Source organism: Mustela putorius, unplaced genomic scaffold, assembly GCF_011764305.1.
Source record: "Mustela putorius furo isolate JIRA1106 unplaced genomic scaffold, ASM1176430v1.1 tig00537275_pilon_pilon_pilon, whole genome shotgun sequence".
Classification (NCBI taxonomy): Eukaryota; Metazoa; Chordata; class Mammalia; order Carnivora; family Mustelidae; genus Mustela; species Mustela putorius.
The window spans coordinates 617479-644349 of record NW_025422413.1 but is presented as its reverse complement, the minus strand read 5'-3'; the positions used below and the strand labels follow the sequence as shown (position 1 = coordinate 644349).

General features: G+C 37.8%; 1 protein-coding gene across 3 annotated transcripts in view; it reads right to left on the bottom strand.

Moving 5' to 3' along the window:
* The window catches only part of PSD3 (pleckstrin and Sec7 domain containing 3), a 624510-nt gene that overhangs the window by 462821 nt on the left and 134818 nt on the right, over positions 1-26871 (bottom strand). For 2 of the 3 annotated variants that reach the window (XM_004775730.3, XM_004775734.3), the window contains exon 2: positions 9761-9869. In XM_004775730.3, coding sequence (XP_004775787.1) covers positions 9761-9869 — 109 coding nt within the window. Of the gene's footprint in view, positions 1-9760; positions 9870-18915; positions 19120-19238; positions 19352-26871 lie in introns of those variants that run through there. The other variant, XM_004775732.3, reaches the window with a different exon arrangement.

The window sequence follows — 26871 nt, the reverse complement described above, 5'->3', positions numbered from 1 at the left end:
CCTACAGCTTTGGGTTTATATATAGCTCAAGTAATTACCTTTTTAAATACAGCAATTCTTTTAAGTTTTTATTTAAATTCCAGTTAGTTAACATACAGTGTAAGATTAGTGTCAGGTGTACAATATCGTGATTCAACACTTCCCTACATCACCGGGTGCCCATCACAGGTGCCCTCCTGAATCCCCATCACCTATTTAACCCACAATCCCATCGACCTCCCCTCTTGTAACTATCAGTTTGTTCTTTATAGTTAAGACTGTTTCTTAGCTTGCCCCCACCCTGGTTTCCCCCTTTGCTCATCTGTTTTATTTCTCAAATTTCACATATGAATGGTATTTGTCTTTCTCTTACTTATTCGGCTGACCATAAGACTCTCTAGCTTCATCCACATCATTGTAAATGGCAGGAATTCATTTTTTTTAATGGCTGAATCATATTCCACTGTATAAAGATACCACTTCTTCTTTATCCATTCATCAGTCAATGGACACTCGGGCTGTTTTATAATTTGGCTATTACACATAATGCTGCTATAAACATGGGGGTGCATGTATCCCTTCAAATTTGTGTGTGTGTGTTTTAATATTTTATTTATTTATTTGAGAGAGAGAGAGAGAGAGAGAGAGTGAATGAGAGAGAGATCAAAGCCGGGGGAGAGGCAGAGGGAGAAGCAGGCTCCCTGACGAGCAGGGAAGATCCTGGTATCATGACAAGAGCCAAAAGCAGACACTTAACTGAGCCATTCAGGCTCCTGAATTAGTATTTATAATGCCATAGTTCTTAAGCCTGTGTATCATAATCATCACCTGGGGAGCTGTTTAAAAATTTAGAGATGCCTGAGTGCCTTGCCCACGCGTTTGACTGCAGAGGACAGGAGAAGGTGGGGCCCAGGAATCTTTGTTCTCTTTGGAAGGTCCACAGGTGATTTTCATGCCAGCAGGCCCAGTTCCAGTTTTGTGCCTCCTGAAACTTACACAACCTGAGGTGCTCTCTTTAAGAGAAGAAGAAAAAACCGCTATGTCTCTCAAGCCCTTGGAAAAGTCCTGTGCATGAGCTTCATGGTTTACCACTGCTGATGCTAATCATGCTTGCAAACTACCACATAATGAATCATTATCACAATACATGACTGAACCTGTCAAGTCTCACAGTAAGTGTAGTAAGTAAATCTTTATGCTCTCTTAAAGCAGAGACCATAAGCCCAAAATGCCTACAAGCTTCAGGAGATAACAAACGGACAGCAGGCAAAGTAGGAGATAACACAAGAGGGCTGCTGACTGGAGCTCCAGAGGGGCCAGCTGCTGTTTGGCATCAGGGCCCACTCAGTGTTGCACTCTCCAATTTTTAACAGAAGACTGAAATCTGGGTTTTTATAGGAAATCTCTCAAATTGTAAAAGTTAGCTCAAGTTTTAAATAAAACATTGGCTAACCTAAATAAACATGAGTGAAAGATATAACCTCTGCTTTACAAAATAAAAGGGAAAAGACAACTCCTATCTAAAAATAAAAGGAGGGGGCGCCTGGGTGGCTTAGTGGGTTAAATGCTCTGCCTTCTGCTCAGGTCATGATCCCAGGGATGGAGCCCCGCATCCCATGGAGCTCTCTGCTCAGCAGGGAGCCTGCTTCCCCCACCCTCTCTCTCTCTGCCTGCCTCTCTGCCTACTTGTGATCTCTGTCAAATAAATAAATAAAATCTTTTTAAAAATAAAATAATAAAATAAAAATAAAAGGAAACTTAAGACTGGACAGTTGATTTAAGGAAGATGCAGGGAGATGCTGCTAAAGGCATACTTGGATCCATCTCAAGGATCTAAATTTACTCTAAAACATCCTAACAGCACTCAACGAGTTCCTTAAGTCAAGAAAAGACTCTTTCTCTAATATAATACACATAGAGAGGAATATCCTTAAAAATGAATCGCTAAAAATGAATCCTTAATGGCTCCTAAGTGCATGAAAAAAGTCTGACCTCGACGACATTTGGTGCCTTATGTTTAGCAAGGTAAAAGCGCTTTCCTAAATGACTGTGTTGTATAACTGAAAGTAATGTAACATTACGTGCCAACTACAATTAAAAAAACAAACAAGCCTCTCTTTTCCAGTTGAGATGTACTGTTCGAAAGTTGATCATACCATACTCTCAGAAAGAGTCAAATCCTGTTCAGCTTTTCAACAGGTGCTTTAAAAAAATACAATGAACACTGGTTCAAAAAAAGTGGATCTCCTAGGCAAAACTAAAATACTGTACTGAGTAGAAGGTAGGAATAAGCTTTTCAGCACACGCTGCTCATTGATTTTTGCAATACTCCTTAGCTATCTCAGTCTAAGAGATGCCAGGCAGTTCTGAGGAGACAGCTGAGGCTATCAGTGCTATGTGCACATGTGTGGACCAAGCAGGGAGAAGATGGAAGCGCTAGACTATCATCACCCAAAACCCCAGCCAAAGAGAAAGTTCACAGTCCCTTCCTAGCCCACTTCACCTAGCCAAAACAGATTACTAAAAACTACTGCCTACCAAGCAGGGTCTGCAAAAATAGCTGAAAAAACAGAGGACATCTGGATATCTGGCCAATTTAATAAGGGCCAAGGATTGGCAAGCTAATCCAACATATACTTGTGTATCATAGTGTAAAATCACTTTTCTGCTTCCCATCATGGGTTGGAAGGAGGTTGGAAGTGGAAACTAAATAAAATGTGCCAAAGACAGAGGATTTACCAAAGGACTTGGCATAAAATTATAAACCAACTTGTATCTGTGAAGAAGACAAGAAAATAATAGAACAGAAGACCCTAGAATTAGTGGATTTGTCATTTGTTACTTTGTATATCTGTGGTTTTCTACACCAACCCATATAATGTACCTGTATATAAAATACACATAGAACCCTTAAAACTCAAACATAAAACGACAAACCAACTAAAAACTAGGCAAAGGATCTGAATAGACATTTCCCCAAGGAAGATATAAATAAGTCAATAAGCATATGAAAAGATGATCAACATCATTAATCATTAACGAAATGCAAAACAAAACACAATGAGATTCTACTTTACATCCTCTAAGAATGGTTATAATAAAAAAGGATAATAATAAGTGTTGACAAGAATGTGAAGAAATGAGAACTCTTATACATAGCTGATGGGAATATAAAATAATATAATCGCCGTGCAAAAATATTTAGAAGTTCCTCAAAAGGTTTAACATAGAATCACCACATTATCCAACAATTCTATTTCTAAGTACATACCCAAGAGAAATGAAAGCATACATCCACATAAAAACCTATACCCACATGTTTATAAAACCATTATTCCTACTGGCCAAAAAGTTCAAGCAACCCAAGTATCTATCAAACAATGAACAGATAAATAAAATGTAGTCTTATCATACAATAAAATATTATTCTGCAATTTCTTATTATGGAACAAAGTAGTGATACATGCATGGATGAAAACAACACAGTAAGTGAAAAAAACTAATCACAAAAGACCACATAATGATTTCAGTTATATGAAGCGATTAGAATAAGCTAGAGACAAAAAATAACTTATTGGTTGCCTACTGCAGTGGGGAGGGGATACAGAATGACTGCTAGTTCATGTAGTCTTTTCTTATTAGGATGATGAAAATATTCTAAATTAATTGGTGTGATATATGCACAACTCTGGAACAAACAAAAAACCACTTAACTTCACACGTTAAGCGGGTTACTTATGTGGTATTATATATATATCTCAATAAAGCTATTAAAAGGCAGTACCATTTCTGGGTATATATCCAAAGGAAATGAAATAAGTATTTCAAAGTGATATCTGCATCTCCATGCTCACTGCAGTATTTACAGTAGCCAAAACATGGAAAGAACTGAAGTGCTCATCAACAAATAAATGGATAAAGAAAATGTGGTATAATGTGGTATATATAATGAAAGGAAGATCTGTCATTTGCAACAACATGGATGGACCTTAATGGCATTATGCTAAGTGAGACAGGACAAGCACATGATCTCACTTTTATGGAGAATCTAAAAAAGTCACCTCCTAGAAACAGAGTAGACAGGACTAAGGGGTGGGAAATGGGGAGATGTTGGTCAAAGGGTAAAACTTGCAGCTAAAAAATCAAGTAAATTGTGGAGATTTAAAGTACAATACGGTGACCACAGTTAACAATACTGTATTGCATACCTGAAATATGCTTAAAGAGTAGATCTTAAATGCAATCACTACCACCAAACAAACAAACAAAAAAAAAAAAAAGAGAAAGAAATAGTAACTGTGAGATATAGATATGCTAACTAAATGTGGTAATCACTTCACAATATATACATATATTAAGTCATCACACTGTAAATATTAAAGTTACACAGTGTTAATCTGACAATTAAATGTCATAAAGCTGGAGAAAAAAAGAATTCTTTGGGCTTCTGGGTTACCATGATAGACAAGGACACAAGTTTGCCTCTTCTCCTTTTTTTTTTTTTTTTTTAAGATTTTATCTATTTATTTGACAGGGATCACAAGCAGGTAGAGAAGCAGGCAGAGAGAGAGAGGGGGAAGCAGGCTCCCCGCTGAGCAGAGAGCCCGATGTGGGGCTCGATCCCAGGATCCTGAGATCATGACCTGAACTGAAGGCAGAGGCTTTAACCCACTGAGCTACCCAGGTGTCCCTCCTTTTCTAAATCCTATTAAAATAAAAGCAAATTTCAAAAGAAAATAATGTTAACGATGCTGAAAAAAAGAGGAATATTACTAAGCCAGAAATTTTAATGAGTTTATCAGACTGAAAGGGATGGATGGGGTTATAACTACAAAATAAAGCAGAAATCACAACCAAGACCCAATCCAGAAGGCTTCAGATATGCTAATGGTAATGCCTCAGAGAAGCTAAAAGCCCAGGGTTGACAGATGTCCATATAGGTATGGATAAGCAGAATGAGAATGGGAAGCAGAACAGATGTCACTGTGATTAACTGAAGAATTAACTACAGAACGGCTTCCTATGTTGGTCCCTCTCCCACCATCCTCCCTACCTAGAGGCTTGCTGGCATCAAAGACTTAGCTTGAATATAACAGGCAGCACACCCACCTCTACCCCTGTACCCGTCCACAAATCTCAATGCACCAAGATTCTTCTCAGCCCTTCTCTATACACAAGGAAGAGGCCTGTTGGGGATGCGTTCCACACACACAAAGAAGTTCTAGCTGTCATATTTGGAAACTCAGTCTTTTACTCATGCGTATGAATGGGGGGAAAAAAAAACAACTCCAACACACATTTAAGGAAAATGTGGCTTCCAAGAGAAGCTCCAAGATTGAATAAAATAGAACTGACCCTGGATGAAGTAGAAATTACAGAAACAGAAGGTAATCTTAGAAAAACAATTCTAATGAATTCTTTAGAGAGATTAGAAATAATAATGCATACATAAAAGAACAGATAAAATGAAAACTGAGTGATCAGAGATTGGGAAAGAGCTTTTGAAATTATAAAATAGAATTATCAAAGTGAAACTTCTATTAGAGAGAATGGAAGGTAATATTTTAAAACAGAAGGGAAAAATTAAGAGACATTGATAATAATCTGTATTTTTTAATTTTCTATAACTTATATTTGGTTCTTGTTCAAATATGTATGTCTAATTTCACATTTTCCTCTTTCATCATAATGGTGTCTCTTCCTTCTTTTATCTTTTAAACAACCAATTTTACAGTTTCACAATACTCCATCTCTGGTACTTTGAATCTTGATTCCCTGTTTTTGTGAATATGGACTTCCCCTCCTTCCATGCAAGTTCCTTCCTTTTTGCAATTTATACCATTTTAATGTGAGTTGATTAATGTTATGGATTACTGGTTTATTTATTAATATGAGAGTTTTCTGTGTCCTGAGCTATGAAACGATCCCTCAGTGGTTTTGCATTTACTTTGACAATAATTTGTGGGTTTTCGCTAGTCTGTGAAACTGAAAACTAAAGGATACCTCATTTAAAATAGAATGGGGAGGCCAGAACGGGAGCTCTCATGCCCTACTACTGTCAACTGCAGATGCCAACAGGAAGAGAGGTATTGTGCTTTCCCAACAGGAAGAAGCCTACTTTATGAGTTCCGCAGGAGAAAGGAAGAATTTCTCACTGGCCAGCAATAAACTCAACCAATAATACCACGACTCAACCTATGACAAACTGTCCACCAACCTAAACTCTTTCTTCCAATGGACTTCTGTTCAAAGCAGCTCCTCCCATCTTCCTTTCTTTCTATAAAAGTACGGTTCCTTTCCTTTTATCTTTGGACTCCTACATTTTGCCATACTTTGCATGTCCCAAATTGCAATTCCTCTGCTGTTCCTGAATAAATGGATCAGTAAAGAATACAAGAGTAAGATTCTGTTAATTTCTAAGAGTTAATATAAGAAGTTGATCTTCTTAGCATCCCACAGGCCCTTTTACTTCCTCACACACTTCCATAACTCACTTGTGTTCTCCCTGTAAGTTGAGAACCAGAGTTTTACTCTTCTTCAAAGCCTTTCTCAATTATTTCTTCCTTCCTGATTTTGATAAAAGAGAGACCAACCAACAGTGGTTATCTGATACTGCCTTACAAACACTTCAAAAAACACACTTTCCTAAAATGAAGCCAACCTTCTGTTAAAGTATACTTTATCTGACTAGTTTAGAAAAGCCATGCTGGTCATCTATGTGAGGCAACCTAAAGAGGAAAAGTGTGGTAAGTGGAAGTCTGATCATCAGCCAAACACTAATTAATTAATACAGGCCTTATGGTTAGCTCCAGATGAGTCTCCTATAATACCTCTTTCCATCTCTCTGAAGTTCAATGCAACTCCATTTGTATTCCAACAGCTGACTGGAATGGAAGAGGAGAGCCTACCTCTGGTGACTCACAGCCTCATTAAGTCACAGCACAAGTGATGTCACACATAGCAAGAGCCTTTCAACAATCACCAACTACTGTTCTCGCCCTTGAGAAGTTCCTGAACGCTGCAGCTCCCAGAAAGCAGGCGAACAAAGAAACCCAGTGAAGTACAGTCATCACTTTCCTTTCACTACACTGATGAACTAGATCTTAATTCCAAGTCATCGTCCCACAATTCACATGTTCTCCTGTACCCCATCCAACATCCTAAGCCTTGTCAGTGATTCAAAAATCCCTGCAATAAGCTGTAGTTTGCAAATAATCTTGACTTGTTTCCCCTAGAACCTCCCACCTACAACTCCTGTTAAGTCCCTGCTCAATGGCAAAGTCTAAGTCTTCTCTCCCTGTAGCGGCGACACTTTCCTTGGGCCTAACTGGGGATCACGAACCAAGTGACTTTACCTGGTCTGAATATGTCATTACTAGGGTATCACCCCTCAGGTGATGGCATGTGAGTATTACTGGGGATGCATCCATTTCTCCAGCAGTATGTTTCTGGAGCACCTAGTTTAAGTCACTTATTTAATCACTTTTTTTTTTTTAAAGAAAAAAAAAACCTTTGAGGGAAGAAGTATGTCTATCAAATTCAAATAAAACACTGTCCTATTCTCTTACTTTACCTTGCAGTATTCTGAATCCGGGCAGTGTTGTGATGACAGATGACTAGTCTATGTAAAGAAATTTCAACAGTGTTTTGAAATGGGAAAAAAAAAAAAAGCCATAATTTTTTGTAAAGATATGAAAAGATATGTAAATATATGAAAAGAAAAAGAAAAAGAAATGAAAAAGGTATCTTACAACCCTCCTGTGGTAAGCAACAGCTTCTGCTGCTCTATTCCAAATTCAAGATCAATCCATCTTGATTTTCCACTTCCTTCTACACACCTGGATAATGTGCAAACTCTTTACCTTGCCTTAGAAGGCCCTCCATGATTTGGCCCCTTTTAAAATGATTATCTTGGCTGGTCCGAGTGCAGTGGTGTTTGCAATTAAAATGATTATCTTGCTAAACTTATCTCTCTTCATATACTTTGTTAGCCAATCAGGCTAGTCTCCTTCCTGTCCTTCAAGCAATTTTTATCTTCTGCCACCATACCCTTGCTCATACCATTCCCTCCAATCTGAAATGCCCTCCCCCCAAATCCTCCTAATCAGAACACTAGTTGTTTCTTTACAAAAAAGTTCAACTTCTACCTCTCCAGGAAGTCAGAGCTAGAAATGATTATTCTCTCCTCCTGGTCACTTACACATCTGTTTCTCCCTGACCAAAGAATAAGTTCCTAAAAGGAAGAACTCTATCTGTACTTCTTTGCTTCCTCACAGTGCCCAGTACAGGTGACTACACTACTAAGTGTTCTTTAAACATATTTATTGAATAAATGCATGTATACTTTCATACCTGCAGAATATATCACCACAAGAAAAAAATAATACTAACCATCTTTACCAAGGCAAATAAAAACAGGTTTAAAATGTCATTAAAATGTCATTCTGATTTGCCCCAGGTATACAGGTATACTCAAAACCTATACATAAGAAGAGCCAAACTCATCCACCAAGTCAGAGAACTATGAAGACTTTTGATATTATCTCTAATATCAAATTAGTGAAGCAAAAATCGTTTTTTATCAAAGTCAAAAATAACAGCACAAAATCACAATGTGACATGCAAAGGTAAAGCTATGTCAAGAAGGAATTGTGTGTGTGTGTGTGTGTGTGTGTGTGTTTTAAGAAGGAGTTTTAACCCACTGAGCCACCCAGGCGCCCCGAGAAGAAGGAGTTTTAAATAGTCTTGGACGAATCAGTATTCCCTGCCTGAGAAATAGTGAACAGATGATTAAGTGCCCCAAACCTCAAGCCCAGAATAGTTAGATATTTATGCTGAATGATAAACAGCAAATTGGGGCATTCTAATAAAAGCAGAATGATTTTTTTTTTAAATAATCAAGCTGGTTTATACTTCCTTAAGAGTTTGCAGCTAATGAAATCTAATAAGTATTCATTATTAAGGTAAAAGAAATTCTTAAATGAATGCAAATGCACTACATTCTTGCTATCCCCCAATATTATGAGGTCTATCACATAATCCTATCCAACACAGAAGCCCAAAATGCAGTTATTATTTGATTTTTTTTCAACTGGACAACAACTATTATTGGGTCAGATTCCTTGTCTACCCAAAACAAAAATCAATGTCAGACAGTGACAGAATTGAGGAAAGTCAAGACTGTACTTCAAAGGTCAGGGACATGGTGTTGACGATGATGATTACAGTAAATAATAACATCAGCAAACACTTTCATAGCACTTATTACATGCTACATGTGGCTCTTAGATCTTTATATAGGTCAATTTACTTAAAACCTTAAGAGAATTCTGAGACATATGTAACTATTTTATCTATAACCTATAGAATCTCATTTTACAGAAGACAGCACTGAGGCACAGAGAGGTTAGCCTACTCAAGGTCACAAACTTCATAAGCTACAAGGCCAGAATTCAAACACAGGAAGTCTAGCTCCAGAGCCCAGATTCCTAAGCACAGGCAGGATCCCTTTCCTAGCTAACTCCCCAGACACATTAATATCCCTTTTATCATTACTGAGTTTCTCCACCCTCATCCCTACCTTCCCACCTCTTTGAAACCCGCTCACTTTAATTATTCTTTAAAACAAACTTTCTAAGAAATACTGGATGTGATTCTTGTAGCCTGTTCTGGGTACTTTCAAATCAGTTCTTGGTCTGAAGAATTTTCAGCTTCTGAGATAGCAAAGTTCAATAGCACTTCACATCTGTTACCTGCAGGAGGAGGGTCAGGAAACACTTACTAGTATCTGGAGGTTTCTCTTCAGATCTGCCAAATAAGAACTCGTATTTGGCCTTGGCAACACTCTGGGAATGCGCTGATGCATTGTTAACCCAAACAAATGTCTCTGCCTGCAAAATTAAAACATAACAAAGACATCATTTAAAATATATCATAAAAATACATTATAAAGCAAACCAACCACAAGATAATGGTTAGGCAATAATGACATATCTACTTGACAGAATGATACAATAAGCCATTAAAAATGAAACATGAAAAAACATAACACAACAAAAAACAAAATACAAGATGATCACTGCAAGATTACAATTATATTGAAAAATAAATATACATCAATTGGGAATAAGATAAATATGAAAATTTTGCCTTGATGGGAGGGCAGAACTGTGGTACAATATCTTTTTTTAATTAAAGTATAAGTTTCAGGTATAAAACATAGTGATATAAAATGTTCACCACAATAAATATAGTTACCACCTGCCATCATACAAAGTCATTCCAACAGTATTGACTACATTCCCTATACTGTAACTTTCAACCCCATGACATGTTATAACTGGAAGTTTGACCTCCAAATCCCCTTCCCCTATTTAGCCCATCCTCCTACTCCTCTAGCAACCACCAGTTTGCTCTCTACATTTATGTTCTCTGCACTTATCTCTATTTCTGAGTATTTTTATGTTTGTCTGTTCACAGATTTTGTTTTTTAGATTCTACATATAAGTGAAATCATATGGCATTTGCCTCTGTCTGACTTACTTCACTTAGCATAATATTCTCTAGGTCCATTCACATCACGGTAAATGGCAAGCTTTCCGTCCTTTTTATGGCTGCGTATTATTCCATTGTACATATATACCACATCTTATTAATCCATTCATTTGTGGATGGGTACTTGGGTTGCTTCCGTATCTTGGCTATTAGAAATAAAACTGCAATAAACACATAGGTGCATATACCTTTTCAAATTTTTTTTGTTTTGTTTTGTTTTTAAAATTTTGTTTATTTCACAGAGATCACAAGTAGACGGAGAGGCAGGCAAAGAGAGAGAGGAGGAAGCATGCTCCCCGCTGAGCAGAGAGGCCGATGCGGGGTTCAATCCCAGGACCCTGGAAACATGACCCGAGCTAAAGGCAGAGGCTTTAACCCACTGAGCCACACAGGTGCCCCTCAAATTAACGTTTTTGTTTTCTTCTTCCAGAGCAGGGTTCCTGGATTACATAGTACTTCTATTTTTAGATTTTTGAGGTGCCTCCTTACTGTTTTCCATAGTCGCTGCACCAATTTATGTTCCCACCAACAGTGCATGAGGTTTCCCTTTTCTTCACATCCTCACTAACACTGTTATTTCTTGTCTTTTTTATAATAGTCATTAGCCATTCTGTCTGTGGGAGGGGATGTCTCATTGTGATTTTATTTTACATTTCTCTGATGATGAGTGATGTTAAACATCTTTTCACATGTCTCTTGGCCATCTGTCTTCTTTTGGAGAAATGTCTATTCAGGTGCTTTTCCCAATTTTTAATCAATTATTTGGTTTTTCTTCTTTTGTCTTCTTTTAGGAGTTTTTTGGTTCCAGGTCATACATTTTGGCCTTCTATCCATTTTGAGTTTATTTTTGTGTATGGTGTAAGAAAGCGGTCTGGTTTCATTCTTTTGCATGTTGCTGTCTAGTCTTCCCAACACTGTTTACTAAAGAGATGGTCTTTTCCCCAGTGTATATTTTGCCTCCATCATAAATTTATTGACCATATACGTGTAGGTTTATTTTGGGACTATCTTTCCTGTGCAACTGATCTACGTGCCTATTTTTGTGCCAGGACCATACTGTTTTGAGTACTATAGCTCTGCAGTATATTCTGAAGTCTGGAATTGTGATACCTCCAACTTTGTGCTTCATTCTCAAAATCGTTTTGGACATTCAGGGTCCTTTATGGTTCCATATAAATTTTACGATTGTTTGTTCTAGTTCTGTGAAAAGTACTATTGGTATTTTGATAGGGACTGCACTGAATCTATAGACTGTTTGGGGTTAGTATGGACATTTTAACAATATTAATTCTTCTAGTCTGTAAGTGTGGTCTATCGTTCCACTTATTTGTGTCATCTTCAATTTCCTTCATCAACATCTTAAAAGTTTTCAGAGTACAAGTCTTTCACCACCTTGGTTAAATTTATTCCTAAGTATTTTATTCTTTTTCTGATGTTACTGAAAATGGGACTATCTTCCTAATTTCTATTTCTGCTAGTCCATTATTACTGTATAGAAACCCAACAGGATTTTGTATATTAATTTTGCATCCTTGCCACTTTACTGAATTCATTTATCAGTTCTAATAATTTTTAGTGGACTCTTTAGGCTTTCTCTATATAATACCACGTCATCTGCAAACACTGACAGTTCTACTTCTTCCTTACGAATCTGGATGTATTTTATTTCTTTTTCTTAACTGACTGCTTCAGCTAAGACTTCCAGTTGAATAAAAGTGGCGAGAGTTGACATCCCTGTTTGTTCCTAGTCTCAGAGAAAAAACTTCTGATTTTTCACCATTGAGTATGGTATTAACGGTGGGTTGGCAGAATTTTTAAAATTAAATTTTTTACTTTTCTGCAATTAGAAAACTGTATTTTATTTTTAGATGCATTATTTTCCAAATGATTATCATTACCCCACACCTCAGAGCAAGAATATTTGTGCATAGGTTCTACTAAAATATACCAACAAAAAGTGGTCTTTCCCCAAAAGAGACCATAATTTTTATATAACCAGGAACACCATTCAGCCAAACAGGAGGCACAGAGTAGAAGTGATCCCGTTTGTACTAATCCCACTTATACTAACTGTCATCTCACTTATACTAATTGTCCTAAATTAAAGCATCTGTCCCAACACTCTTTGGAATTCCTTAAAGTCCCCTATTTGAAAGAAAAGCTACAAAGGTAATTGTGAAAGTGGTTCACATCATGATTCTGAATTCCTATAACCTTCTTCCTGGTTGCTTTAGGCAACTACCAAAAATCAGGAATGCCTCCCTTCTCTGGTCTAGGATTGATTAAAAATAAGTAACAAGGCAGAAACTGGAAAACACAGAGAAATCTGACCTAATTCATTCAAGCAGCCATTTTTCTGCCACTTTACCCTGAATTCAAAAATCAGCCAGGATCCAGCCACTGACTGCCCCACTGTTTCCACCCTCTAACTGTGAGACCTCTTTTCTCATATCTGCGTAGCAGACTTGACCATTCACTTTAAGAGAGAGAAACACAAAAGGTTTTATCGGCAACCAGGCAACTACTTCAAAGAGGGAGATTTTATGATTTCTATTATATTCTTTGGAGCAGAAATGACTGACAGTAATGATGGGGTTATGATTGATTCCATCATCCTGCTGCAGAACAGTTCAATGGGTAGGCTTCTTTTTGCTCTTTAATACCAATATCAAAGAGCTAGCTAGTACAATTTTGAGATAACAATTTATTTCTTAAAATATCTCTACAATCACTTAATGTTCATTATGTGTAAAATTTATCTTTATGGTAAAGGTGCACACTCCTCTTGGAGTTACATGCTTGATAATCACAGGCTGTTAACCAACCTTTTCCCCAGCACAAAGGAAATATCAATATTTTGGTGTGTTTAGGGAGCTTCAGACTGGTAGAAAAGGAATGTGGTACCCTAATTTAGGTTGAGTGGTTAGGGAAGTCTCTCTGAGGAACTAATGTTTGCAAAGATGAGAAGGATGAGAAAGCCCCATCATCTAAGCAGAGGGAGAGTCAGACACAACAGCTAAAGCATGAAAGGAAAAGGCTACTCAAATGATTGAAAGGCCAGTGTGGCCACAGAATAGTGGGTAAATGGTAAACTAGAGAGACCGACCAGGAAAATAACACAGCAGAAAGTAAAACTGTAGAGGAGACAGGGGCCAAACACACAAGGTGTTGTAGGTCAAGGAAAGGTTTAATGGGAAGCTAGTAAAGGGATTGAAATATATGGAAATTCACTAACTTTTTTTAAAGATCATTCATTTAAACTTTTTTAAAATAGCATATAATTATTATAAGAAAATGGATTTAAATTAGTTAAGAGGAAGCAGACACCTGTTAGGGGTCCAGAGAATATGGAAAGTTAGAGTAGAACGATGGCAATAGAAATAGGCAGAAGTCAATGGATTTTAAACATTTTGTAGGGAGGATCTACATAAATTTTTTGATAAATTGGGTTTAAGGAATGAGAGACAGGGAGAAATCAGGGGTAATTATAATGAACAACATTTACTAACCACTCGGTTCCAGCAAATCATTGCTCTAACACAGCAGAGAGAAACTTCTCATGCCTGACTCCATATTGCTTCTACTTCCCTTGGTACTGTGACTTATAGCTTGGAAACTCCTGCTCACCCCTGCACCTGCACATACAGCTAAGATTCGCAAAAACTGTATTCCATCCAAAATATAACTCACCCAGGGAAATAAGGAAGTATGTACAAAAATGACTCTGCTATGTTCAAGATTTACAGAATGGGATGACTAGATTCATACATCCAACGATCAACTGACCAAGGACAAAGAAGTTATACAACCTTCTTCAGATATCTACAGATATCAGTCACCTTTTGACTCCAACCCTCTCCTACTTCCCCTCTTCCTAACATAAAAGAATCTCAAATCTCATGCCTAGGGAGATGGTCTTTGGATCAATAGTACAAGTCCACCATCAGTTTGCTGGCTTTCTGAATAAAATTGCTCTCCTTGCCCCAGCATCATGCCCTTGACTTACTGCTCTATTGTGTGGCCAGCAGGACAAGCTTGGACTCAGTCACACTTATGCAATACACGGGATATCTCATATAACACTCAGAACAATCATGTGAGGTGGGCACTACTATCATCCCAGTCTCATATGTAGAGAAAGAAGCGATGAGCGGGTAAGTAACTTGTCCAGCGTTATAAAGCTAGAAAATTATGGATTCAAATCCTGAATCCAGATCCCATGGCCCAAAAAATGACTCCCAGAAATGTGGCCTAAGCAACTGGGTGCATGTATTGAGACAAAAGAGACTAGAGAAGGAACATTATCAACAGCTTGGATTTGGGCTTCCAGGTGACCTCTCAAGGTCTCAGTAAAACAAACAGAAAAGAAAATTCTAAAGTCAAAATCCATTACAATGATGCTTTAAAAAAAAAAAGAAAGAAAGAAAAGCTGCAATCTATGAAGCACCAGTTTTAAGAAATTGCAGAAAGATAATTTTTTTGGCATAGTTTCTATTTGAAGTCTGAAAACTGTTCTCCAAAGGAACATTCCTCCTGAGCAAGGGTTCTTAACCTCAGTTCCAAAGGGGTCTGTCAGTAAAATTCTAGAAATCTGAAGTTAGATGGTGAAAAAAAAATCCATCTTTATTTTCACTTACCTTAAGCCTTTTTTCAAGTATGAATGTATGTGATGAAGTATCATTATCAGTAGCTGCAACTTTGTTAATAGAAATCACAACCATTTTCACAATACCTAACAGTTACTGCAGATATTCTAAAATATAATTATACTCTTACCTACTTTGAAATTATTGTAGTTACTAGGCCCACCACTAAATTTAATCATGAATAAAGAGGGGCGCCTGGGTGGCTCAGTCAATTAAGCATCTGCCTTCAGCTCAGACTGTGATCTGAGAGTCCTGGGATCGAGTCCCAAATCAGGCTCCCTGCTCTGTGGAGAGCCTCCTTCTCCCTCTGCTCCTCTGTCTCTCTCTCACCAATGAATAAATAAAATCCTAAAAAAAAAAAGAAAGAAAGAAAGAAAGAAAAGAATAGAATTGTATTGCCCTATCAAAAAGGCGTTTGATATTTTTTTAAACATATGTGTTAAACACAGTAACTGATTTTCCTGTGGCTCCATGTGTATTACTGTATATACTTAGAAAGCACTATTCTGACGAGAGATCCAGAGCATTACCCAACTGCCAAAGGGGCCCTGGCACAAAATGGTTACCACAGGGGAGGTGGGCAGTGGGGTGGAGGAAATACATGATGGCGATTAAAGAGTATGCTGATCATGATGAAATAAAATAAAATAATTTAAAAAAGAAAACAAACAAAAAAGAAGAGACCCTGCTTAAGAACATTGTTCCTTAATATGCATCTCATGACACATTAGTGACCTGAGCAGAATTTTATGTTTATACAGACATACATATATATATTTAAAAGAATGAAACTGAAAATACCAGAGTATGATGTCTTACTATGCACTAAGATAAACATCGTTTTTATAAAACTCCTAAGTTACTTGTGTGCATGAGCACATGCGTGTGGGTGTGTGTGTGTGCCTGTGTGACAGAGAGATCACAATGTAAAATGTACTATTTTATAAACTATTGGAAATGCATTGTTCTGGAATGGCTCTCAAACTTCAGCATGAATTGGCATCATCTACAGGGTTTGTTAAGACTCGTACCTTGGATTCATTCACCCAGAGTGTCTGTTTTAGTAGGTCTGGATGTTTGATCTGAGAATTTGCATTTTCTAACAATGTTGCAGGTAATGTTAATGCTGGTGCTCTAGGGGCTGAATGTTGTGAACTGCCTAGATCAGTGTTTTTCATCCTACTTGTATGTATAAATCACATGGGAATCTTGTTCAAATAAAGAGTAGCAGGTCTAGGGTGGTGCCTGAGATGCCTGAAACTCTGAATTCCTAAGAAGTTCCCAGACGGATGATGACACGGGTTCACAAAGAGCATCTGTGCTAATGTTTAAAAGTAAAGCAGTGTTCAAATCATATTCGGACTACAGAGAAGAGAAGCATTTTTTAAAGGGATGTTTTACCCAGGAATTAAATACACCAAAAGATTCCACTCTGATAAAGCACTCCATGCTATGATAATTATGAGGGGTCCTAAAACCTCTCATTCAGACCCGAATCAAATCATTAACATTCCTCCACCTTGCCTAATGAAATAAAATCCATTCTACCTACATTAACTATTCTAAACCTATACACACACACACACACACACACACACAGAGGTTACATATATACACATATATATCCTCCTCCCATGCCAAGTATTGTATCAGCACCTATCTGTCCAATAATTTTTGTAGGTCTTTGAAAAACAGTATTTGAAACAAGCAACTTGACCAAAGACCCATATAATTCAGTACTACTTTTGCCTTCTGTATTACTAATCGAACAAAATATATTTTTTTATTTTGTCAGAGTCATTTAAGAACGATAGATTGCATTAAGAAGTATTGGATATGAAGTAACATTAGCAAACGGACTGCCAGATGATCGCCACTTTAATCCTACCTGGAATTACCACCCAACCTCATTCTAACACTTAGGCTTTGGATGTTGGCTTCCATACTGAGAAAGAGTGTTATTCAAACTTATCTCTAAGGTCCCTTCAAATTCTGAAGCACAAAGATACTTCACAGTTCTGAATCACCTTCACAGATATTACATTAAGGAGGAAGAACACAACATTACAGTGACAGGATTATCAAAACTTGCCCCTGCATCTAAAGACGCAAGTCCACTATTACATGGACAGGACAAATAAAATCTCAATCTTACATTTTACATAGTTTTTCAAATTTGCAAGGAATTTGCACTGGCATTATCCAACTCTCAGCACGTTACTGACTATAATTACCAACCTCAGACATACAAGAAACAACTACTCATGTAAAAATAATTGTTCTAATTGTCTAGCTGCAAAATATCAAGAGAAGAAAGCAGATAGTGGTAAGCAAATTTTCCAAGTAAAAGTAATTTGCTTTGGGAGGGGAAGGATGGGGCCAGAGGATGGGAAGGGTTGGACAGGGACTGAGAGTAGAGTCTGTGGCTGGTGGTGTATGCTCATCGTTTCCATTTCAGTGTGGTGTCCAGAGGATGTGAGAGCCTCCTCATCAGTCAGAGCTGAGTATTACCAAATGCTTTAAGCCAGAGATGATTAAATGCTAAATAAAAGGCCATAAAGACAGTATTTCAGAACTCATTAAGAACAAATACTTGGTTCCAACATTCACACTTTACCTTTGCACCTGTTGAGTCCCATCCACTCCCATAGCCCCGCAGAAGGCAGGCCTGTGGAAGCAGAACACTGAGGATGCCCTCTCAAGAGCAGGCAGGCCTTAGTATTAATGTTGCAAAAGGTGACAGTTACATGGCTGTTACAGGCTGAACTATGTCCTCCAAAATTCCTATGCTCAAGTCCTAACCCCAGTACCTGAGATGGGATTGTACCTGGAGACAGTCTTTAAAGAAGTAATTAAGTTAAAATAAGGTCATTTGGGTGGACTCTAATTAAGTATGACTAGTATCCTTATAAGAAGACATAAGGACAGACACACACAGGAGGAAAACCATGTGAAGACACAAGGAGAGGTCAGCCATCTGCAAGCCAAGGAAAGAGGCTTTCCAAAGAAGCCAACCCTGCTGACACCTTAATCTCAGAATTCTAGACTCCAAATCTGTGATAAAATAATTTTGTCTCTGGCTGTCTAAACCACCTACCTGAGGTACCTTATATAGCAGCCTAGACAACTATTATATTACGGAAGGCAGCAACAGCTAAGAGCAAAAAGGAAGTTATTTAGGATGACAAGTACTTTATGTCCTGTTAAAAGAGAACAGAACCGATGGAAGCCACACCATACAGTACTCAAACAAGAAGATTAGTAAAAAAGAATGGTTATCAAAAAGTTAGATCCTCAGCTCCCTACCTCTGCTTCAATGGGCTAGTGTCCCTCTCCAACCTAGGCAAAACAATGAAGCTGTATTCACTGGAGAGACTTTTTGAAGAACACCTCTGGCTGAGGGATACCAGGCACAAATGATACAAAACACCACAGTGGAAATGGGGATTTGTTTGCTAAATGTTAGGATGCCACCTAGTCTGTAAATGCTGGCACCCTAGACTTTTCCCTGCAGGCAGGCAGATGTGAAGAGTTTTCTCTGTAGAATGTAACCAGTCCAAGAAAGACCTAGATAATTAAATCAGGGGTCCACTAATAAGTGGCCTCATACAGGGAAGTTTAGAACTACCAACTGGCTGTTGGGACCCACTATTACATTACACCATATTCCTTAATTTTCACAACTGTGACACTTCATGCAAATTACCATACACTTATTTTGTAGAATGTTCTTCACCTTGGGTTTATCTTTACATTTCCTCGTGATTAAGTTCCGATTATGCATCTTTGACATGAAGATCATTGAAGTGATGCTCTTCTGCTCTTTGCACCCTCCAGCGGCACAGGTTTAACCTGTCTGCTACTTAATCATATTCATTTTGATCTGCTAGGCTTCTCCACTGTCAACTGCTACTTTTTCTCATTGCAATTCATCAGCATGCTGTAAAAAAATACTTAGAAACTAAGTACATACCTTATGAAACTTTCAACCTAAGAATTTACTATTTTATTCAATGGGTTGTAAACTACTTTCATTATTTATTTCCAAGTTCAGATTACCTGGTTTTGACCAGTAGACATTCTAACTGGTCTCTGTTTTTCTCGAGTTGTCTCCATTACTTTATGAGGACCACTTTACTTTCTGGTACAATGGGATGTTGCAGGCTTCTCCCTAGAATCACCCATTTCTTTTTAAAAGGTGGGGTGGGGCACAAAAAAAAGCAGTCCTTTTAGTAAAGAATATTATCTAGTATTTAGATGGAAGAACTGGACTTTGGGTGGTAGGGTATGCTCATTGCTACTGGAGTGTAAGTGCTTATAGACCAGCTCAGAGGACACACAGAATTTTAAACAGATACACACAAGCATGTGTGCTCACAGCAACACACTGAATAAGAGGACCCCAGCATCAACATTCTAATCCCTGCTATCTGTGAATGCTGCCTTATATGGCAAAGACTTTGAAGACATGATTAAGTTTCTTGATATGAGGAGACTATTCTGGATTACACAGGTGGGCCAAGATGATACATAAAAAAAAAAAAAAAAAAAAAAAAAAGTCAGAGGAAAGCAAAGTAAAACAGTGCTATGCAATTAGATGGATGAAGGGGCCAAATGCCCCCCCTGTAAGGAATGTTTCAGAGGCTAGAAACAGCAAAGAAGCTGATCCTCCCTAGTCTCCAGAGGAACCACTGCCTTTCTCGCACCTTCATTTTAGCCCCTAAGACTCGTTCAGACATTTGGCCTCAGAACTATAAGAGAATACATTTCTGCCATGTTGAGCTACCATGCTGTAGTACTTTGTTTCATCATCCATAGGAAAAAAATACACACAGAGAAATATATATACAAGTGTACACTTTTTAGTCTGTATTTCCATATCTATGCAATTAAAAAAGCAAGAGTTCACATTCACGTTCTTTCTGTAAGAATATTTTCGCTGCTTTCAAGTATAAATGAATTGTTAATGAAATAATCACAAGACTTATCAAGGAATTGTTATTCCACTAATAGTGTTCCTCGTGATTGCAGTTCATCGAAATACACTCACTATTCCACTATAGCTAAGAAATTTGTATTGCTGAAAAGCCAAAAACAAAAACCATCCATTTCTTCCATTGCCATGGTTATAAAGAGAGATATTCAAATCTTATCATGTGCAGCATTTTTCCCTTTAAAAAGATATCTGACACATGCCTGCATATCAACAAGCAGAAAAAAAACGCTGATGTCTGAGAAGGGGGTGGCCCAATTTAGCAGTGGGGAATTTAGAATTTCCCTACAACCAGCTCCTACTACCCTGACAGACTAAATGAACAGATATTCCAAAACCAAGTAAAATTGGGACAGAGGGCCTCTCAAGAGTAGAGAGGGGCTGGGGTGGCTCAGTTGGTTAGGTGACTGCCCTCGGCTCAGGTCATGATCCTGGAGTTCCGGGATCAAACCCCATGTCGGGCTCCCTGCTTGGCAGGGAGTCTGTTTCTCCCTCTGACCTCTCCCCTCTCATGTGCTCTCCCCCTCTCATTCTCTCTCTCTCAAATAAATAAATTTAAAAAAAAAAAAAAAAAAGAGTAGAGAGAGGCCAAAAACAGCCAGGAGACAAACAGGTAGAAGAAAGGCTAAATCTTTTGACTTCTAAAGATTGAAAACAGCTTCAAAACCAAAGAGCAAAGCAGGAAACAAGCTACAAGACCAAAGGGAAGACAGTAGAAAAAGGAGACCTCAGCTCCTCATCTAGTCACTAAGGAGCCCTGCTGCCAAGCCAGTTTTTTACTGTGTGAGCACAAAAACAAGAGCTGAATTCATGGCTTTTTTAAAAGCCCCTGGGGGTCCATTCTCATTTTCCTACCAGCTGCTGTCTACTCACTCAGCCAATTTCCCGAAAGCTCAGTCCCCTGGGGCAGGGCAAGTGGGGGTTCTGCTGCTCCTCCAGGCATGGAGTCAGGAACCAAGACTAATGGGGGAGAGGGTGGCTGGTGCTCCAGACCAAGCAGAGTCACCCTGCTGCCTTCTACCACATGTGAAGTCAAAGGGAAGGATAAGGAAGCTTTGGACCAATCAAAGGACTCCTCCCTTGATAATCTGCATCTTGGACCCATTTTAGTTGCCTTCTGAGCAAATGGGAAGATTCTATCTCCTTCTTGGAACTGTGCCCATACTGGGCAAGACTCTGCATTCATAAAACATTATGACTTATTACAAAGAATGACAGAATCTTTTATTTTGAAGGGAGGGCAATGGAGAAAGTCAGTGGCTAGGAAACTAGATGATAAACACTCATTTGTAACAAAACCTCCATAAAACAAATGCAAGACATAGGGATCAAATTTTCCTCACAGCTCCTTCACTAAGTCACCAACTAAATGAAGTACTGGAGAGCTTCTAAGAAAGAATTAAAAAGAAAATTAGCAACCAAATATTATCAATTCATAATATATCCTCTGCCTTTCCCACTATTTCATAGTCAGTAATGACTAGAGGGTGGGACCTTTGGCAGCAAACATACAGTGACAGGATTTCATTTTGCCTTTCTTGCTTCCCTATCCACCTACTACCTACCACTTCCAACGCTCTGACCTGTGCGCTTCAGGTTTAAATCTCCTAAATGAAGCAGACAATATAAAGATCCAGATTTTAAAGAGAAAGACACACATTTTTAAGCCTTTGAACACATCTCCCTACCTATTTCAGGTCCTTACTCAGGAGGCCGGAGCTTTCCACATAGGCAGAGCACTGCATGACTACAGCAACATAAGGGAGTACCGCAAAGCCACACAGAACTTTAGAAGTCAGCCCAGCAAAATCAACATCCCTCCAAGGAAATCAGACTTCGAATAATAGCATTGACAAATGCTCCCTCTCTGTACTCAAAAAAAAAAAAAAAGGGTGGGGGTGCAGGAAGACTAGGTACTGAGAACAATCAAAACCAGTATCACACAAAGCAGACAGACTACAGGCTTATAATAAGTGTTCCAAAATGTTTTGCTAAATCCTTATAAATTCAGCAACCTCAAAAACTCTGGAAGGCTTGGCAGAAACACCACCAAAAAACTACATGAATGAAAACTATCTGCCTACTCACTTAAATCTAAGCTTTGCAAAATATAAATGTGTCTTTAATTACTTCAAAGGTTCCACCAAATTCTGAAAAAAATTACAACCACTCTCATGTTTAAAAAGTATGTCATTTGGCACTTTGACAGGAAGGAAAAATAGGAGCCAAATGTGACCAAGATGGAAACCATGAGAACTAAGTGTATTCTCACCTTAGTTTAATACATCTTTATTTCCCTTAACTTAAAAGTGACCTCTTGGGTGGCAGCTATGTATTTTAGTGAAACACGCCAAACCCAGGAGTGGATCTTACAAATAAGACATGCTAAAGATGGTTCCTGTTTAAGGTAAGAAAAGCAGCCACAATTTTCCTCTCAAGGAAGCATGTGAGGGATCAAATAAAGCAACATTCTTTCCTACTTTTGAAGTCCAAGTCATTTACCAGACCCATATGTATAGAGAAAAAAGTGCTTCTGGGCAAATATAAGCATTCTAAAAGCCATAAAATTCAGGTTGTAATTTAAGCTGAAACGACACATGAAATCTTAGGGAGTAATGCAATCAGTGCATTAATTTCTATAAGAAAATATGCAGTCCAAAGCAAAGTGTCTCCAAACTCCTCTTGAAAAACAATGAATGATCATGAAATTTGTATAGAGAAAACTCTAAGGATCAGGTCAACCACCCTGGAGCTGGTTAGTCCTACAGGACATAAATCCAGACCAGACAATACCAAACATCACATCCCTAGCTGCTAACAAATGCCTATTATGAAGAAGTGTGCATGAGCTAAGATAAAAACAATGTTTTATAAAATACACATCTGTCAAGGCAAGGTACAGAAGGACACCAAATAGAACACTAGGTCCTGATAACAGAAATTTAACAAAAAATTCTAAGTCAATTCTCAGACAAATAACTCTAATTATCAATGGTCTTGATAAATTTTTTCACCAGATTTTTAATTTTAATTTAAAATCAAACACAAAAGTGAAATATTTATGTGGGTGCTTAATACCCCTGGTTAATCACCAAAAGTCTTTTTTCTTTTTTTTTTTTTTTTTCCAAAAAGTCCTGACAAACCAATATACATTAATTGCCAAACTTTCGACTGATAACTTCCCAGCATCCCAGCTTCAGGAAAGCTACCATGGGCAGTTAATAGGTAAAAGACACTACACAAACTGACAAAATAATTCAGATTTTTATTTCAGAAGATCTCTGTTTTTAAACTTAAGCACTGTCAGGATACTCAATGGACCTTTAATACTAAAAAATTCCAATTGTACATGTTTAGATTTTGCAAAGACACACATGTGTAATCCAAAATGAGTAAACTTCTCAGAAACAAACTGCTTACATAAAGACGATAGAAGAAAGTAATTATTTCAGGACTTTTATGTCCCATTTGGTCAGTTACCTCTTCGGGGACATCAAGTTGTACACTGGTCTCTGACAGAGTTCATCAGCCTCAACCACAGAAGCAGGTGATCTAGGAACAGTCTTGCTCAGACTCATACCCAAGAAAGATAACATTAGGAGAGAGAAACATTCTAGAGTACTATTTGTGCTGGCCCAGGGAACATCTGTGATAAACTGCAGATTGCTGAACTACTCAGGCACACTGGATCAGATTCTTGGAACCTCATCTTGGAGAACCTAAATTTTTACTGTATTCCTCCAGCTGATTCTTAGGCATGCTGAAGTTGGAGAGCTATCAGAGCTCCATGGAGTATACAACTGAGCCCTCAATAAGTACCAAGAAACAGCAGGACAGCTCACAGAAAGGAACAAAGGCTGTTTCTCTTAGGCTACCTTCATCATTTGTACAGCAAAACTACAACCATGAGATACCTGGGAAAAATGTACTCTTAGGATTTCTGGTTTATTATGGGTATTTTATATCTTGGTGTTAAAGATGTTAGCTGCTATTATCAATGGCTTTAAATCAGAACAGTAAGTGAGAACAATGCTATTAGCCATGAAGTTGTTTTTGGACCCAAGCAATGCAAGAAGTACAGTATGGAGTAATGTCTATTACTACAAAAGCCAAGTCATCCTCACAAACACTGAATTTTCAACAGACAATGCATGAGCTAAAGAATAAGAAGTGAATGCAAATTACCTTTGTTCTTAAATACAGAACACTGGAGAATAAATGATTCACTGAGGTAAGTCTTAACTTTTATAGTTTTAAAGACATCTACACATACCCTACACCCCCAACCTACCCACAGTCTCTGATCATCAAAGCTTCTGAGGATTAGAGGCTTGTTCTATTTTTACATCTGTAATTGGAATATAAAAGTCAAGTGATAAACTATATCTTTTTGGTTGAGCTCAAATAAAACTTAGTGTTTTATTAAGTATTGAGAGTTAATTTTAAGAACGCTTGATTGGGCTTGCTGGAAACCTAGAAACTGACTTGTTTCTGTGGAAAAATAAAAGTATAGTTCCAAATAATGATAGATAAACTTCTGAGATTCACATATGAAACTCAGAGATTGTCTACATTTTACTTAGACATAGTAAAATCTGGTTAACCGAGATTGGTAGCTTACATAAATTTACCAATAAAGACGACCTATGTGAGTGATTACAGATCCCTAATTTTGGTTGAGGGAGCTGAAAACAAATCATCTTTTGTACAAGAGCACATCAGTTAAAAATATAAAGAGATGGTGATATTATTTGTTTAACACTTCTTTTATCTGGAACATAATAATGCAACAAACACATATCACGACAACAGAAAATAGATTTTCAGAGTATACATGTTCAAAAATCCATGAAATTAAATATATATACATTAATCAGGAGAACACTTGAGGGTTCTTGCATATGAACAAGTGGGGGAAATATTGTTATTTTCTAAGTCAGTAAGACTCCCAACAGTTTATTAGGGAGAGGAGTAAACAAGTGTTAAGTCTCCCCTGCCATACATTCCCTCCCCCTCCATGACTACAGCTATAAGGACTCACAATTCAGTAAGAGATGATGGCCAGTTCTAGGAGTACATATCAATCACCTCAATACACGTAGGCTTCAGAATAAATACTCCCTCGGGAAAGAAGGGTGACTGCACACAACTTGAGAAATTAATCTAACTCGAGCAACAAAATCAAAGGTAAGAACAGGCCAGACAGAGTCCAACTCTCCAAGAACTAATTCCATGTCATCCCATCAATCCCTGTCCTCTCCATTCAGCATGAACACTGGAAAGCCTACTGAGACAGAGGCCAGCATTTGCTGAATTTATTTCCACTCTCCCACTGCAACCTGGAAAAGGAGGGACTTAGAGAAGAGACAGGAATAAGTTAGGCAGGTTGAGATCAGGTATACATTAGAACATAGCCACTTCCAAGGCTCTCAAAAGGCTCTTAAGCAGGAAATCACTGCTTGCCAAAGCTTATGAGATCACCAAGTCAAAAATGAATGCACTTACAGTTGGGGTGAAGTGTGGGTGCAACCAGCATGACCAAGAAACTCAGTGACCTGTGCAGTAGTAAATGAGTCTTAGGTCAGGATCCTTCAGACATTTGTCATGACATGCTCATAAACCACTGAAGCATAAAGAGATGTAACCTATTTGGAAGATAATTTGGCTATTTCTTCTTTTTATTTATTTATTTATTTATTTCACAGACAGAGATTACAAGTAGGCAGAGAGGCAGGCAGAGAGAGGAGGGAGCAGGCTCCCTGCTGAGCAGACAGCCTGATGCGGGGCTCGATCCCATTACCCTGGGATCATGACCTGAGCCAAAGGCAGAGGCTTTAACCCACTGAGCCACCCCCAGGGGCCCCGATAATTTGGCTATTTCTGTCAAAATCTGAGATGGACACGTGCCTTTATCAACTCCGCTTGTAGGAATTTAGTCACAAAAACCAACATGTCAAAGAGGGCAGTAAAATGATATTTGTTTCAACAAAACACAAGAAATAATTTACATGACTATCAATAGAGGTCTAATGACCTATTCTAGAATGCAATGAAATACATAAAGATTTAAGAAAAGAATAAGGAAGACTTTATGTGCTACTCTAAAGCTATCTCCAAAGTACATTAAGTAAACACAGTAAAGTAGAAATCTGGGTAGAATAATTATTATTTCCAATTTGGGATTTGTTTGTTGGTTGGCTGGTTTTTTTTCAAGGTTCTCCAATCTATGGATTCCTTCTGAGCATTCAAGGAGTTACAGAAAACATTTACACATTTTCCTGTAAAGGAAAATTGCAGGTCAATCTTACAAAACTAAATGTAAAAATACTAAACAACAAATTAGCTAAGTGAATTCAACAATATATATTAAAAAAATAAAATTAAATAATCCATCACAACTGATCTGGATTTATCCCAAGAAAGCAAAGTTGTTTTAATTTTAGAACTCCATTAATGTAATGTACCATACTAACAAATTAAAGGAGCAAAAAAACCAATCTGATCATCAGAATACATGCCTAAAAATATTTGATAAAATTCAACATCCATTTATTATTTTAAAAAGAATCCTTAGCAAAGTAAGTATAGAAAAGAAGTTCTGTAAACTGGCAAAGGCATTAGAAACAATCCAGAGTAAACACCATACTTACTCATGAAATTCTCTTCCTACCTGTCCTATAAGCAAACAACACAAAGGTA